Genomic DNA, 17,506 nt, shown 5'->3' on the forward strand with positions numbered 1-17,506 from the left:
TGCGGGGAAATGTTACAGGAAGAAAAGGAACCTACACATACTGTAGGCTGAATGGTGAATACAGTAGTCTATTTATTTTACAGGGCTTCATACCTGAGTCTGAAGATCACAGACAAGGAATTACACAGCCCTTTTCACATAATCAGACAGCAAATACAGTGTTTTCACAGAGAAAACCATTATAAGAACTACTGAAGCATAGAGCAGGAGCAGACACGTCTGTAACCTTATACATTAAATCTGTTAAGCATTTTTTTTTAGGGGGAACAATAAATAAAGCTTAGCTGGCATTAACCTCTCGCCCCAGAAAAGCAGCTTGCCAAAGGAGCATTAATAAGGTAATGAGGGTACACACTGCCTCCTTGTAAGGGGCTGCACAGTTGTTCTTTCATACCATTACACAACCACAAATAGAACTGGCCCACTTTGAGCGTGGCATACCTCGACAGGAAGCAACCCCTTTCATATCGAGAGCAGGAGGGAGGAGGGGGAAGAAAAAACTTGACCTCTGGGTTCTTCACATCACTTTCTTTGTCAACGGTCTCTCACTCTGTCACTTCAGGAGTCAGACAGCAGCCAGGAGCGCTGCAGGTGACAGCCGATTCGGAACTCGCAGTATGTTCAGATGATACATAAGCCCAAAGCTGCAAATTTCACACCACTCGCACAGAGCTGGAGTTCTCGTGTAAACAGAGCTGATGAGCAGCTTTGCTTTTTGTGCGACTCAGGTGCTTAGTGCGTCTTAATGTTACTCGGACTGACCAAAGGGGATAAAGTTTAACCATAAACACACGTTTGGCAGCTTCTGTGTGTATACAGTATCCCGTGAAAATAACTACTGTTGTGGCTGATTAATAGGGAGTGAAAGCAGCGGCGAGGCTGACATTAATGGCGCTGCTGTAATTGTCACCCTATTAGTAATGCCACACGACAGCCCGGGTTTCCGTAGTTACAGCTGCGACTAACCAAACCTCGCAAACAAAATACCAAACAGGCTCATTTATTTGTGTTACAAATTGCTCCTTTCAAAGCCTTCACTGAAGTCATACCACTTTGAGTTCTTGCAGCCCCTCCAGTTGGCAGCTGTGGTATGTTGATAGAGGAGAGAGAGCCCTGCCCAGTTGAGTACGATACCAACACGCTGCACATTTGCTCCGAGCAAGTGTACCGTATGTTAGCTGAGCCCAAAATCAAAGGCGCTGTCACTCAGAGGGTTTGCCAAGGACTATTCAGCTTTACTTAAAAGTGAATGCTGACTAGTCACTCAGCCCAATCGCTGGACAAGAGTCAACAATTTCAGACAAAACTGACTGAATAGCGCTCTTGTTGGGTTTCAAGCCTCCAAACAGAGGAAATCGCTTGGCTGCATCTACAAAACTAAACAAGATCAAAAAGCAAATGCCATTTTAGTAAACAGATTCTGCTAACAACTGTCGGTGATCACCAGGGGTGCACTGCTCAGGCTGGTATATTTGTATCAAGCAACATTTCTGCAGTTGGCTAGAGGAAGGTGTTTGGAGGGCTGGATAACCTTGATCTGTTTGAACACACCCAGCACAGTGATTCTATTATAAGTTGGAGGGGCTTAGGCCCACGCTGGGATGCATTTCAGATGTGCCTCAATAACAGAGGTATTGAGTTGCCCCTAAAATGAGCACTGGAAATAAAGGGAAGCAACTTATTATCCCTCCATTTTTCTGCAAACAATCATCTCCTTTCTCCTGGACAGAGTTTACTTTCCTCTGTCATTCTTTCTTTTTCCCCTCTCTTTATTCTTTCTTTTCATTGTTTCCATCAGCGCATTTTTGGTCCTGAAGCTTCCGTTTTTCCCACACTCTCCCCTGTCACACTGGTCGACCACAAAAATGCAGGACAGAGGAGAGTGTGAGGGGGCTCTGGAATTCCACATGCAGAGGGTAAACACGGCAACTGCCAGGAAGACACACACACACAGGAGCAAACATGGCACCTACCCGGCTGCCCTAACCTATTCTATACAAGAACCCCGGCGCGGCACCCCTGCCCTCTTAACTCTTTACTTGCCAGGTACAGTTTGTCCAGTCAAGCAGGATGACTGAATGTAACACGTCAGCAGAGCGACGGCTCCTCTCACTGCAGTGTCAGCAGGCCTGCAAAGCTGCAATGAATGAATTAAGTCACATGGAGAAACGGACTGTCAGATTTTTGGATGATTCACTTTCTGTAAGGGCTCAAATCAAGCGCTATAAAAACAGTCTGTGTTCCAGTCCAGTTGTGTCCTTTTCCTCTTACACATTAAACAAGTGTGAAGAGCCCTTCAGCGCTGCAACGGCGCGCTTTAAACAAACAATCAGCCCTGATCACAAAGGTTTGCTGTTGTTGTGTAATTTAGCCAGATGTTGCAGTAATAAAGTCATAAAATAAGTGGGGGAAATAGCTGGCAGTTCAGCCCAGTTTCACTCTTTTCCTTTTATTTTTCCTTCTGTACTCTTCAGCTTATCTCCAAACCAAACAGGATTTAAACGGCGCTCGGAGCCCAGGCCCTTCCACTGAACCACGCTCTGTTTATGGTTCAGGCAGAAATCAGGCCTGTGATGAGGTTGTTTACTGAACAGGCAGATACACCCTGCAGCCAGAAGACTGGGAGCACTCTGCTACACGCATATTCTAACTCTCATTAGCATTAGCCGTGTCCTCTTGAACCCACCGATCCCATGAACCCTATCTCACTCCGCAAGCAGAGGCCAATGAATGCCATCCCATTGCACTTAATGTGCTATAAATTACATGGGGACTTTGCTAAACTTTCAGCCACACTTGACATAAACAACATGAGGAGTAAATACACTGATTCATCTGCAAGGCTTACTTGATGAGGCGCTTTGTTGCTGTTTTCCTGATTTGACCCTCGCGGGCGCTGCTGGGTGGCTTTGGAGCGAGAGCTGGGCTGATGCAGGTCTGGATGTGGCTGTGACCGTGGCTGTGATTGGGCCGAGCATGAAAGCCGGATGGAGGGCAGCTGGATGGTTTCATGGGAGCATGGGTGTGTGGAGCACTTGTCTGATCTGGAAATTGAGGCTAAGAAACAACAAAAGACAACTGTTATTTACAGGCTACAATCAAACTACTACAGCAATAAAACTATACTGAACCATCTACCCAGCTCGGTAAGTAAAGATCGAACATTTGCAGTTTGAATTTTAACTGTACAGCTACTAGAGATGTCTACTGACTCACAAACCTTCTGTAATCGTGTCAAGAACACTTTAATAGAGAGGAAATTAACTATTCCCAACTTTATAAAAGTGTTCATCACATATCTAAACATGGATATCAAAAAACTGGCTTAAACTGATCAGTCTATAGTAAGCTAAGAACTTAAAGGATACAGTACAACTTCCGAAAGCCCCACTCATTAGGAAAAAACATAAACAAGAGCAATTGGAGCTAGTTGAAGCTCCTTTGAAACTTAAGCTAATAATATCATAAGCGTGTAGCTTACAATTTCCATACCATAACTTCTTCAATATGTTGATTTGATCAGAGAGCTGTCACAAAGATCTTAACTCGAACCATTACTCTTCCCAACATATACAGTAAAAAGATATGGAATCTTTATTCTCTACGTTGGTAATTTGGCTTCTCTGGAAAACTTAAGATCTGTTTCTTGAAGCAATAATATGAAACATACTTGCTTGAGAAAAAGACTGAGCACAACACGACGTCATTACTCCTGTGTGAGACTGAATCTGCTGTAGTCTGTTTGCCCCAAATTACGTGCTTATAACATATTTTTTAAAATCTTGATGAAATGTTGCATGTCGGATGTAAGAAAACTGTCATGATTCAACCTAGAATTTCATGCGCATTGATTTAATTACCACAATCCCCCCAAAATATCATCAAGGTCACATAATAACTGCACAAGAAAAAAACAGCTGAACAAAAAATTACCCTTTTAAGCAATGGAACTGAATTCATTCAAATGTTACGTATGTAGCAGAAAACTCCACTGGCTTTTCTTTTAAAGCACCAGAGACTGGCATTAGTATGGGACAAAATAAAATCCAACTCAATTCCAAAAGAGGACTAAGGAAGTGTGATCACATTTGGAATGGGTTAGTCATGGAAAAAAATATGGCCTCTGGTCATTAAGGTGAAATATCAAAGTGCTTGACATGAATTAGTGGAGATATTAATGAAATGCCATCCAGTATCAAAACAAGCTCAACATTTTTGCAGTTGGCTCCACTGAAAGGCAAATTCTTCACATTATTTATATGTTTATATAAGATCTCTTCAAAGGCTTGGGAAGGGGGAAAATACTGTTGTCTTTCTGACCTAATATTTTAGAGCCACATTTGACTCTGTCCTTGCAGTGCTGGGGAATGCTTGCATACATTCCTTCCACGTCTCATGTCCATGCTATTTTCTTTGCAGCTTTATACGGCTATCTTACAAGCTAATGGTTTTCCAGCTTCACAGTGTAGCCGTTCAAAGGGCCGCGCAGGGTGACAGGGAATATCTGATGTAATTTCTGTGTTGATAAATGAGAAGCTGAGTTTCCAGGTTGCAAGGCCTATGGCCGCAATTCAGTTTGAGCGGGGCCAGGAAGGGCACCTTTCTTTGGCTGCCAGGTGGCCCAGGGCCAAGCCTGTGGAGGAGCCGAGCAGTCTGCACCCAGTAACTGGAACGTGGATTGGAGTGCCGGAACAGACCCCTGTCTCTTTCTCTCTCACAGAAATACACACTCATACACAAATATACACTCACACTCACACTCAATGAAGTACTTCCTTTTGTGTCTTAAACATATCCAAAATAATTAATACATTTCCCGTGAGATCAGGAGAGCCAGACTTGTAACTTCAGGGGTATGAATTATACTTGTATGAATCCCCTCTCTAATGCCACTGAAGAGCAAAGTCAAGTCACTGACTAATCCCTGGACCAATCAAGGTGCATTACCTGCAATGAAAATCTGGGTCTAATAGCTATACAAGACATGAAGTAGCACACTTTGCCAGGACAGCTGGCAGAAGGACCCATGTGGATGGAACAAACCAGGGTTTTAGTGAGGATGTCTGACTTGATGGTGAGACACTCGTATCCAGAGTCAGCCTTTCTATGACCTCAGTTTATGAGGGTGAACAACAGGATGGCTCTGTCTTAACAATGCGTGTGCCGCACTGTGTATTTTTGGTCCTAGATGCCACAATGTATTTTAGTCTGTAAGAGATACTCCGGCCTCCACACGCCTGCACTATGATGGAACATGTCACAAATAAGAGAAACGTGGTCAACTGTGCTCGATCTGAGACAAAAACAAACAAGAAAAAGAAACGGAACTGAGAGAGGCAAAGGATCACTTTCATAAAGTGCTTTGCGTAAGGCTACCAGACCAAGCCAAGAGAAATATCACCTCAATTGCATTAATTAGGGCCCAACCAAGTCGATGAAAAAACAATGACGTGAGAGCAACTGCATTACTCAGGACAGTGTGGAAAAAGTGGGTGCATCCAATCATTCCATCCTGTAAGCCGTCCCATGGTACTCTTCTGTCTCCACTTCTCTCCATCCATAGATAGACTCGACAAAATCCTCTGGAAAATGGGTAAATACACTCTTCCTATTAAGATCCTCTTTCAAAGTCACTGTACAGAAAGACGGAGGGCCTATCTTTTTACTCTAAACAAATAAAATTACACTGTGCAAAATGACCGAGACCTTTCTACCTTTCTAATCTCCCCGTAAAAACAGCCAAATCACATCTGTCACGGCTAGTCAGCCATGACTAAAAGGCTTTTTGTCGCTACAACACTGCTGCTGGGAAAATCATAGCCCAAAATTTGATTTGAGTTGTAATGGGAACATAAATGGAGCTCAAATCTGATACGAACTGAACTGGTGAGACTTAAAACTCACAAAAGAATCTGCACCGGGGCCTCTCCAGTGCCCTCGTGGGCAGCATTCCTTGATTACTCATCTTTCAATATAAGCCTAGTCGAGTCAGTCGGCCAAACAATGTAAACTGGGGGTGAGGAGTCATGTTTGGCTCTCCAGGAATGAGCTTCTGTTGAGGAAGACGTTCCCACCAAACATCATTTTGTTAAGCGGTTTGGAAGAAGATTCTCAGAATAGCTCTGCAAATGCTAACACGAAAGCTTTCCTCTTGATGTGGGCGTATTTTGTACTATTTTGGACAGCGCTGTGCTTAGGTAAGGGAATGTTTTGTACAGACACAAATATGAGGGTTTCCTGAGTTATAATTTAATAGCTCATACACATTGCTTAGTCTTTCTCCATGTGGTGCTGCTGCTAAATTAAGACTTCAAACCAAAACAAAAGAAACTCTCTCTCTTGTAATTTGTACTTTAATCCTAATTTCTTAAAACAACTCCAATTACTGCCATGCATTTGTATGCCTCCATCAACAGTTGAGCTCTATGTCTGTCTGAGCTCTTTATAGAAACAAATTATGAGGAACTAAAACTGTGTAAGCAACAAATAACCAGTTAATAGATGTTGTCACTGTCTCTAAACACTCAGTAGTAAACAGATTTCCCCCCAAAGGACCTGGAAAAATCCAGAACTCTCCAGCTAGCGTACTTGAGGCTGAAAGTTGACCTCTAATACATCTGTGTGCTTTGTGAACTGGAACGCCGGGGATTCCCCCTTGAAAATGATAAATGGGCTCATTTTTATCATGAAATAATGTAGAAAAATAATACAAGCTCTCTTTCCTGTACCTGGTGTCTGCAGTGACTCTGGTCCAGAAACTGATGAGACTTCAGTCTCTGCTGTTGCAGCTGCTGAATAGCAAACTGGAGCTGGTAGCTTCCCTGGGTGGGCTGGTAGTGCTGCTGGGGGTTCACTCCCGTCACCAGGCTGTAGGCACTCTCCATCTGCCCATCCCAGAGGCCCTCCTCATCCTTCAGTGGCCTGTGGCTAAGAGAGCAGGGGAAAAGAAAGTGAATGAGGAAGCAATATAACAGAAATACAAACATACTCTCTCTTCTGACTCATAGAAGCTGTGCTACTTTGCAGTTATTGCCTTCGGTTTGAAAGTGCCAGCTGGTTTTGTTATTGCCCTGTGGAAGAAATTGAACATCTACAAAGGTTTCACCTGTTGTTGACAAGAACTCCAACAATCACATGGAGGCAAGGTACGTTATCCTATAAGGACATTTTGCAGCATTAAAGCAAATATATACGCTACCGTTCAAAAGTTTGGGTTCACTTAGAAATGTCCTTATTTTTGAAAGAAAAGCGAGTCCTTACACCAGACAGTGCTCTGGCACTAAAAATAATGTGTGCCACATAGAGGGAAATGACACATGCACTTGTAGTAGTTTGCGAAACCATAGCTGTGGGCTGCAGATGTAGCCAAACTGTTGTTTTCTCCAGTGAGAGTGTTCAGTCAGGTGAGCATTTTAGTCAAGGTCAGACCACAAATGTATCTTCTTAGAGCAGTTTTGCCCTAACCCCTGCATGTACACTACTGTTTAAAAATTTGAGGTCCCTTGGAAATGTCCTTATTTTGAAATAAAAGCTTTTTTTTTATCAATGAAGATAACATTAAATTAACCAGAAATACAGTCTAGACATTGTTAATGTGATAAATGATTATTCTAGCTGGAAACAGTTGATTTTTATTGGAATATCTACATAGGGATACAGAGGAACATTTCCAGCAACCATCACTCCTGTGTTCTAACGCTACATTGTGTTAGCTGATGGTGTTGAAAGGCTAATTGCTGACTAGAAAACCCTTGTGCAATTATGTTAGCACATGAATAAAAGTGTGATTTTTCATGGAAAACATGAAATTGCCTTGGTGACCGCAAACTTTTGAACAGTAGTGTATATGTTCCAAAATGTCTGAGTATTCCTTCTGAGTTTTTTAAAGCAGGGCTATTACCATTCTACTATATCTCATCCTTTGTTTCTATTGATCAATGACTAGTTTAACACATTTAGTCAGAGTTAAAACATGGAGCACAGACAAGAATAGAAAGAGGGCTGCGAGACAGAGGAGTGTGTGTCATGAAATAATTTTACTGCATAAACTGAGAGGTAGGAGTGCCAGTTTAATATCAAAATTACTGCATACAGTATTTGTTTCACTGGGTTAGTGAGAACATCCTAGGGAGATCTGTGCTCAAAAATGGCGTCACTACTGGCTCACAGACATCCCCATTCCAACAGCTAATAATGACTAGGACTCTAAATCAAAAGGTTCATTACAATACAATATCATATTGATTCTTGGACAATGACACCATATTTGTTAATATCACAAAGTCTGAAAAAAATTTGGTTTGAATCAACTCAGAGGTCTTTGTTTGATGTGGCAATATCATATGCCTATTTATCACAATCATTTCTATTTATGTCATCTCAAGAATGATTTTGACAAATATATATATATATATATGAACATTTAGACAATAAACATAAACCTTTTGCTTTTATACCAAAAGGCGTTATGTACAAGTGCAGTTAATTTAAAAATAATATTATAGATCAATGTTTTCATGTGGCTTTGATCATACTAGATTGTCCTCAATAAATATTTTGATCCTGACCGATTCATAGCCACATTCCTTGGTATTATGTGGAATATAGGAAAAAGGTGCAAGTTTTAGAGTTTCAATAGTAGCTTTCATAGTACAGCAGTTGCTAGCATCTTTTTCTTGTTAGTTATATTACCATCCAACCCTGTGGCAGAGACAGTAGCTGATTAACTCCCCCATTTCCCTCCACATGTTGAGATGCAGCACCCCTGGTAAAGAGTAAAAACGACAAGACAGCTCACAGCATCCTAGCCGGTGGCTGCTGGGCCCACAGAAGCCTCAAATCAAAGTGTGCAAATCAGAGTCAAAGCAGAGGGCAAGCCTGTGGCAAACATCGGCTGAACTAAAAACCCTTCCTCTTTGCCTCAGCGCTCCCCGAGCTTCACGTTCCATTCACGTCACAAAGCCACAACCTGGAAAGCAAACCATTTGACGAGCTCCACGAGTTTGTAACTGGATTATCTGTCATTAGAACTAAGCCTGTTTCAACCTCTTTTTTTTTTTCCTTTTTGGCCCCTGTTAAAGCAATGAGGTGACCAGCCTCCCCTTCAGAAATGCTTAAATCGAGTCTATGTGGAGTCTGGTGTGCTGCTGTATATATACCGCCTCAGCCAAAAATAATGCCATAAAGAGCACTATTGGGAGCTGCAAGGAAAAATATAAAAGAGAGAAAAAAAGAAAGAGATACATGTACAGCTGAAGAAATGGGATCTCTGGGGGTCTTAATGACAAAAAGGTTCTTGGAAATTCCTCCCATTGCATGCAATAACATTTGTCCATTGGTCTAGAGTTAAAGTAAACACGGCAGACTTAAAATCACAATAGCCACAATATTTTTAGAACCAAACTATGATAAGCTCTAAAATTAGAATTCAATTAATCTTGAACAACAATGCACATTGTGGGATAATAATCTTGTGTCGCTCAAGTGGAAAAAAAAAATCCTGTGTGGCCACACAAGGGATCCCACACAGTTTAAGATCCCACACAAGGGATCTTAAACTCATGTGAACATGCTATCCGCCCATGCATTTCTCAGTTCACATAATAGCACATATATTGCAAAAACAACTGGTGTGACCCACGGGCCAGTTCAATTTTTTCAGCTTCTGGAAACAAAGGCATGTCTGTGAACCTCGCAAGGCCAGAGATCCTACAACGCCAGGAGACAAAACAAGAAGTCGTTCTTTGTTTACAGCAGTGATTTCCTCGGCTGCAGTTTGCACACTGGACCGCTGGGACCTTCAGTGCTACCATTTTATTAGCATATGGTCCGAAATCCACAATCGCAGGTTGAGAGCATATGCTTTTCTTGAGGCCAGTGTCACTGTAGAACCCCATGGAATGGTCTTTTCAGACAGGACCTGTCAACACAACACCACACAAAAAACTACAACAGATCACCATGAATTTTACAAGCAAGAGGAAGCAGTTTCATCCAACACAGTGACCAATGAAACAGAAAAAACAGCAATGAGAGAGAAGAGCACTTTTTACATCTGAGTTTCTCATCACGCCACATGTGTGGAGCTCCAGCTATCTGGGACTTCCCTCCCTGTCAGACTTCTGCTCGTGGGTGTCAGCTTACTCACCGCTGTGCTCGCCATCCTTTAATATGCTGATATAACTTACTGTAGAACAACACAGCGGCACAAGTTAAGCACATGTGCGGCATCAATCTAACTCGGTGTGAATGTGGGAAAATGTACCGTTTGAGATGACATCATGGCAGAGTATCTCAAAGCCCTGCCTGGTCAGTATAAACATCAGTCGCCTCAAGAGTGTGAGGGTATTTCCAGCCATTAATCAGTGTTTGTTTACCATGTTTTACTGCAACGACATGACACTGAGTAGAGCTATCCTTAAAGTACAAAGTATGACAAGCATCTGGGGATTTTTTGAGGGCAGCATAGCAGAGCTGGCTGATGATTTATTAAGTGCAGTGATAAGCAATACAGAATCATAAAACAATAAGTGGTCTGCTCTAAACAGCAAGTCCACGACTTTACTGAGAAACAACTTAAGCATCTTCATATCTGTCTCAAAGCTACACAACAGATTTGACTTCACAACAATCATACTTGAGGTAAATGAGCCACATATCCAATAAGAAATAAAATCAGAGGGGATTTCTCTATTTTAAAATTTCATTGTATACCTGGTTATGGGCTTGAACCAGTTGCACCACTTGAAACACTTAAAACTAACCTTTACCTATCAAATATACATATTACAGAGCTACTCCTCAAACACTCTAAAACTACTCTATGCTACACGATGGCAAGTTGTAATCATGAAGTGATTCAGCCATACATATTTGATCCGAAAACTGATAAAGAAGAAAAATAATGATACAGAAAGTCCCACCCTGCAAGTTGACAGGACTGATTCTTTAGGTTTGTTACATGCTAAACGCCAGAAGTCTGAACCCGTCTTTATGAGATCGTCATCTGTACACTGCAGTTTCAAAGTGGTGATGCTCAGCAAAGGAACTGACTGCTTATTTTTGCTTATTTTTGCTTATTTACCACAAAAACATGGAGTATAATAGATGGTTTGATTCATTTTTTTGTTCTGTTTTGTTTTACAGCAACTGAGTGAACATATGTAGTTAGTGCTATTGCATCTTTATTAAATCAAAAGACGATGCAAATTAGATCAAATTAAATCATCCTCGTGCATGAGTTATACATCAGTATCAGCTTAACAGACCTTCAAACAGCAATACGTCAAAAAAGAGAAAACTGTGAATATCGTAGACCCTCAAACGTGTTAACTAATTGTGTTTTTAGGCAACCTCATGTCTTATTTCGAGGAGCAAAGACTGAAATTCATGTTCATTTTCAATAACAGGACTGAAACTATTACACAAAGAAACCTAATTTTATTGAATTTTCAATTTAAGTTAAATTCAAAAGCCTTGTTTTATTTGCCCAGTTTACTGGCATCTGACAAAGAGAGGCAGCCAGTCCAACATTAGTAAAGCTAGGGTCTGAAAACATTTTGATTAAACGACTATTTGGTCCGGCTCTATTCAGTATTTATCCGGGATGATTTTCAATGACATTTCAAAAGTCCAGTTAGAGAACAAGAGTGAATTTTGGATGTGATTGAACGTTTCCTGCACACTCTGAAAACTGTATTTTTGCAAACTGTTGCTCAGAAACTGGTCACAGCTCATCATTCTGCAGTGACTTCCTGTACATGGTCGATAATAAAACTTTTAACTGGATGGTACTGCAGATGTTTCCAAATTATATGTCAGTAAAGTCTGTGCTAGCTTTCAGTGGTGTCATTTGATTGAACTGATTTAGAAGTTAGGTACTAAAAGCTTTACACATCAAGTGAGTAATGAATTAACTATTAGGTTATGCAGCCGAGTCTGAATTCACCGTCACACATTTCAAAACTCTGCAAAATACTGACTGTAAAGGTGTGTGTAACTGCTGAACGACCTAAATCTATTCACTGGAATTGCACTCGTTTTTACCTTAAGGCTTCCTATTACCACATCTGGCTTCAATCAATGGGAATGAAATCTTCTCTTCTTTTAAAGTCAAAAGAAGAGAGACATCAGACCAATTTTGTCAGACTTTGTCCCCATCAAAGAACTTTTCAATTTTTACTGGAGTTTTTCTGATTAGTCTGATTGTTGGTTCAGCAAATGGGCTGTCATAAAATCCTTTGGAATGGTACGTCCTTACAAAATTCGACCAAGTTAAACATCAATCTGACAAAGTATTGAACGGAGCTAAAAATACCCTGTATAAGCAGGGTTGTGGTATTTCTCAGCTCAGAGCTGGAATGAAAATAACACTGCAGAGGCTGTGAAGACATTTGTACGTACAAGGAGAAGAAAGTGGGGAGGTAATTTTTGTGGCCAGGGTGATAACGCAGCTCAGAATGCTGTAATGAGTGTTCGCATAACTAACGCAAATGGTGAGGATCAACCACGACCAGCTGCTGACTTAATACACTTAATACAAGGCAGACATGGAGGTCCATCACAAAATGAAATCGCAGCTGGTTCTAGCAAATCAAAGCACTAACATGTGTTGACTTATTTACCAAGCTGAAGAAGAAATGAAGGTAAAATTACCAACAAGGAAGTACAAGTTGGCTCTCTCGCACTGTGCAGAATTAACCTAACCAAATACAACAAACTCCTTTTGAGGCTGACCCCAGTCTGAATGTCTGACCGTCTGCCATCTGAGTGATTTTAAGAGCTCCCATCAATTCACACGTACACTGAATGGAAATCATCGTACATGTAGCAGGAGGTCCAACACCGGAAGTGATCGCTAAGTTAAGCGTGGGTGTACGAAGACGTGCTGGATGGTTCAAAGCCCACTGATTGTCAGCACACTGGATTGAGGCTAGGAGTGCTGATGCAGCATACCTGGTAGATCCTGGCAGCAGTACTTCAAAGAGCCGTGCTACTCTTTGAAACCCATCATACTTCACCCCTGTGGTTGCTAAAAGAGCCAGTGTGCTTAACAGTTTCAGTATGTTTGGCACAAACCATGAGCCCAAGCGTAGGGGGAGGGGACTCAGGAAATTCTGTGTTTTAAGAAACAGAGTCGGGATGAAATCAAAACAATTTATCCTAATATCTTATTAGAGACGTTTCATTGCAGTAACGCCAAGCCAAGAGCTGGGAGTACTGGGGCAAAAGAGAGCTTTTTGTATTGCAGCCAGTGACCCATGGAAAGATAAAGGGAGCGGTATATTTTCTTCTTTAACTAAACCTACAGTATATTCCTCCTCTTAAATCATGGAATTATTATCCTGAAATATGGAAAGCTGAAAGGTAAACCTGTACTAACATTTATTTTCTGATGACCGAAGAACAAAAACAACATATGGAAAAGTAAAGGAACCGTTTGAAATTCAATAGAAAAACTGGATCCATCACAGCACCGGATCCCTCAGAATGTGATTTAAGTTTCCACAGAATCATATATAAAAGTGAGATGAAGCTATCAGTGAAATTATAAATTCTATTAAAAGTCTCTTCGTGGTTTGTGGAAATAAAAACATTTTAAAAAGGGGAAAAGGCCAGACATTCCTGGAATTCCCTGACAGCTCGATACATAAGGAAGGGCTGGACTGGAAAAAGAGAGTCCAAGATCAGGGCCAAGCTGTCTGAGACACTGCCACTCACGTATCAGCAGGAAAAGAAAAGAGGACACCACTGACGCTCAGCCCTCAATAAATCCTGCCTTCATTCACCTATAGGCTTACAGTCCTGGTCCCACAGACCACGTGATCATTTTCTGTCCTTCCTCCTCTTCTCAGAGCAGTGTGACAGGGGTAAGCTTTGGGGTGACGTAGGCAGAATTTCAGTGGAGAAGAGGCAAGAGCCCGAAGCAGACAGACTTTGTGGGTGTTGACATTGCACCACTGCCTCCAGCACCCCTTCAACACAATGCTTTAAGCTGCCAGCCTGCTTCAGACTTGTGTAAAATTGATTATACAGAAAATCCTCAGGACGGCAATTTGGTCAAAGCGAATCCAATTTGATACCTAAAGAATGTTTCTTAAGCTTTTGCACAGATCAACACAAGCATGAGAAAAAAACAGCTTCAACAATCAACTACAGTGTTTTAATGCTTTAGACCTCATCAGGGGTTCTGAAACACCAGAATATCAATGTGTACTTTCTCCAGCATCAGTGTATGGCAGCACAGCATCTCAAACTTAAAGTAAGTCTGTCAGAGGAAGGACATTCTGTTTAGCTTGGCAATGAACCCTACTCAAACTGTAATGGACTATTTTCTGTCTGCTGCCTCAAGAGAAGACAAATAAATAGTACACATGAGCACAATGGTGAAACTTGACCAAAAGTAGCAGTCAGGCTTGTATAGGGCTGCAAATGCAGTGTGTGCTAAATGCAAAATGGAGTAATAGAGCGAAACTGTGAAAACAACTATAAAGAATAAAAACATATTAAGATCCTATAAAAATGATCACTTCAGTGTTCTATTATGTCAGTTAATACCATTTATAACATCTGAGACATTAGTCATTTTCTGTTTTTGCCAAGAAACGCTAATTATTGTTGTAAAAGAACAGAATAGTTTAAACAGATTTTCACTTGGATTTTACGCCCACGTGTGCAGCATATACAGAATATCAAAAATTGGAAGGCAACACCTAGAGGTAGGAGGAACACAATCCATCAAAGTGAAAGAACAAGAAAGGACTTATTTTTGTAATCTCTGGTGACTAAGAATGGGTTTTGGATACGGTTACTTCACTTGGACGTTTGAAATTCACTGTTCAGCATGATGTATGTGCAGCGTTTGACACCATGCAGCTGTTTTTGCATTCATCTACTGAGGGTGAAATTTTATCTAATCACCTTAAATTTGTTTGATATATGAATGTAAAAGATGATTCTGGGGCATTACATGCGTGTAAATCCGGTACACAAACACTACGAATGGACTTTACTGTGAAGCAGGAGACAACTTTTATACAGCAGTAAAAAGGCGACAGTAGTGCATGTATTAAAACATGTTTACGGGGACCCTCGTGATTTTGTGTATGCACGCATTTCCATGGACTCACCCAGTGCCGCTTTGCAGATCTGTTCCAGAGTGAACAGCTCTCACTGGCCCGTGGGTTGTAAAAGCTTTGGGATTGAGTGTGAAACTCTCTTTGCCCAGCATTCTGTTGGCCAAGTTCATGTTGGTCAACTGTTGGCAGAGAAGGAGATTTGAAGAGAATATTCAACTTTGCTGTAATTTATGTATACAAATACAACAGAATTACATGCATTGTATTATAAGCCTCAACCCTGCTGTTGTCCTCATTTACGGACACCAAAAAATATTGTTTCCTTGTCTGAAAAAAGTCCAAAAATTTAGCAAAAAAAATCCCCAAATTTCTGAAAATTTGCAAAACCTTCAGGAAGAAAATTTCAATAATTCCTTAAAATTTCGCTTAAAAGTTTTATTTTTTTAAAAATCGCCCAATTTGGCAAGAAAATTCTTGTAAATATTTTCAAAAAATTAATAAAAATCTTCCAAAAAAATCCTAAAAATATCTAAAGGGATCACATATATATCAGTAAAACTACGAATATTTTCTTTAAGAACATTCACATAAAAGTCAACCAAAATAGAGCAAAATTCGCTGGATTTTGGTTGATTTTTATGTGAATGTTCTTAAGAAACATTTTTAACATTTCCCTTTTTCACCAAAAAATGTTCAAAGATTTCCCAAAAATGTTGAAAATGTGGACATCAGAAGTTTGTGAAAATACATTTTTTTCCCACATTTTCAATCCTTGCACTGGGTCAATTTTGACCCGCAGGACGACACGAGGGTTAAATCATTGTTACAGGTGGAGTGAAAGGCGATTATCTGTGTGGAGGAATCTGCTGAATTTGAAAAGTAGTATATCAAAAGCACATATTTCACCTTTAAGTCACCTTAACTAAACATCTCCCCACCAGTGGCCTCCACGTCTAAAGAAATGGATGTGATGAATAGGATCTGATGAATAAGTGTCATATCACGCTCCTCCTTACATCGACCACCTCCGTTTTCTGTATCTGGGGGCTGTGTGAAATGTACACACGGCACATGGCACAGCTCGTCTCCACTCAGCACTAAATCCAGGTGGTCCCCTCCCCTCCTCCTTCCCCCGTCCTCCATCCTTAACAGAATCAGTTATCATGCCGCGCCAGGCAAAATGTGTTTACAACCGCATCAGCACTTCTGTGGCAAAATGCACCTCTGTGCGGCTCCGCACCACTCCGGGAATTATGTTCAGCGAAATCCAGCGGGAGAATTAATCATACTGCTGTGGGGTTTTATTTACTTTATTTCCTCCTGTGTATTAAATGTCCAATAGGAAATCTGTAAAGCTGCCAAGCCTTGCACGACGTAAAAAATGTGTCAGCATGTTGTTACACAGCTACAGCAGCTCTAGTTTACTTATTAAGGTAGACTGGTCATATTCGTATGAAGTTTAAACTAAGGAAATTGCTGGGAGGTTAGAGAAAACATCATATAACATATGAAGAGAGCAACATTTTAATATATATTTACCATAATACATCTTCCAATGTATGTATCAGCCATAATAACCCATCATCTAAGGTCATGTACACAGGCTTGTCTATTTGAGTATTACAAGGACATCTTATAATGCTTTGGACGTAAACATACGTACATACACAGACACTGGAGGGATTCACCGTCATATCATCACAGCACAGGAGTATATCCACTTTATTGATGGTGACCATGTCTGGCTTTACTCAATTTCGGTTTCTGTTTTGTGTATGTGGCCTAGCATGAGAGTGAGTAATTACATAAACCTTAGAGGGTCAACTGCGCAACAGGGTGTTGTTCATGTTTACAAAGTTCTCCATTTAGATCAGCAAGTGATTTAATGACTTCAAATCTGAGCCCTGAAAACCCTAAATGCACTCTGAGCCTTTAAGTGCTAAACACTGCACTATTTTACCCTGAAAAATAAGTTGCTGTCATGCCCAGGAATAACTGCTCACAGGAAATACATCAAACATCTTTCAGATAGACAGAATAATGTACAGTCACAAGGAAGCTATAAAAACTGCAGTCTGTGTGGTCTGGTGCCATCACAAAAAAAACTTTGACAGAAGAAATCCTGTGAGGCAGAGGAGGAGGAGGAGAAGGAGGTGTAGGAGGAGGAGGAGGTGTATGGGAGGAAAGGTTGAGGGGCTCCCCAAGCCGAGGGCCAAACCATCAGGGAATATAGGAGAAGGTGGTGATGGAGCCAACGGAGCTGCCACTCCCCTGCTCAGTGCCAATTTGCCACATTCCTCTATTTATAAGCATCAATTACCACAAAAAAGTGGCTGCTTGTTAAGTATCAACAGAAATCACTCCCCCATGGTGTATCTGATAATGAGACCTCACACAGAGCCGAGACTTGATGCGGCTCACCACTGTTT

At 41.0% G+C, this 17,506-nt stretch overlaps 1 protein-coding gene across 2 annotated transcripts in view; it reads right to left on the reverse strand.

Annotated features, from left to right (window-relative positions):
• ttll5 (tubulin tyrosine ligase-like family, member 5) overlaps positions 1-17,506 on the reverse strand; it is a 58,159-nt gene that overhangs the window by 7,418 nt on the left and 33,235 nt on the right. For both annotated transcript variants that reach the window (XM_022193222.2, XM_022193221.2), the window contains 3 exons: positions 15,129-15,256; positions 6,729-6,927; positions 2,849-3,057 (listed from right to left, as the gene is read on the reverse strand). In XM_022193222.2, the coding sequence (XP_022048914.1) occupies positions 2,849-3,057; positions 6,729-6,927; positions 15,129-15,256 (536 nt within the window). The remainder of the gene's footprint in view (positions 1-2,848; positions 3,058-6,728; positions 6,928-15,128; positions 15,257-17,506) is intronic.

Source organism: Acanthochromis polyacanthus, chromosome 1 (assembly GCF_021347895.1).
Source record: "Acanthochromis polyacanthus isolate Apoly-LR-REF ecotype Palm Island chromosome 1, KAUST_Apoly_ChrSc, whole genome shotgun sequence".
Classification (NCBI taxonomy): domain Eukaryota; kingdom Metazoa; phylum Chordata; class Actinopteri; family Pomacentridae; genus Acanthochromis; species Acanthochromis polyacanthus.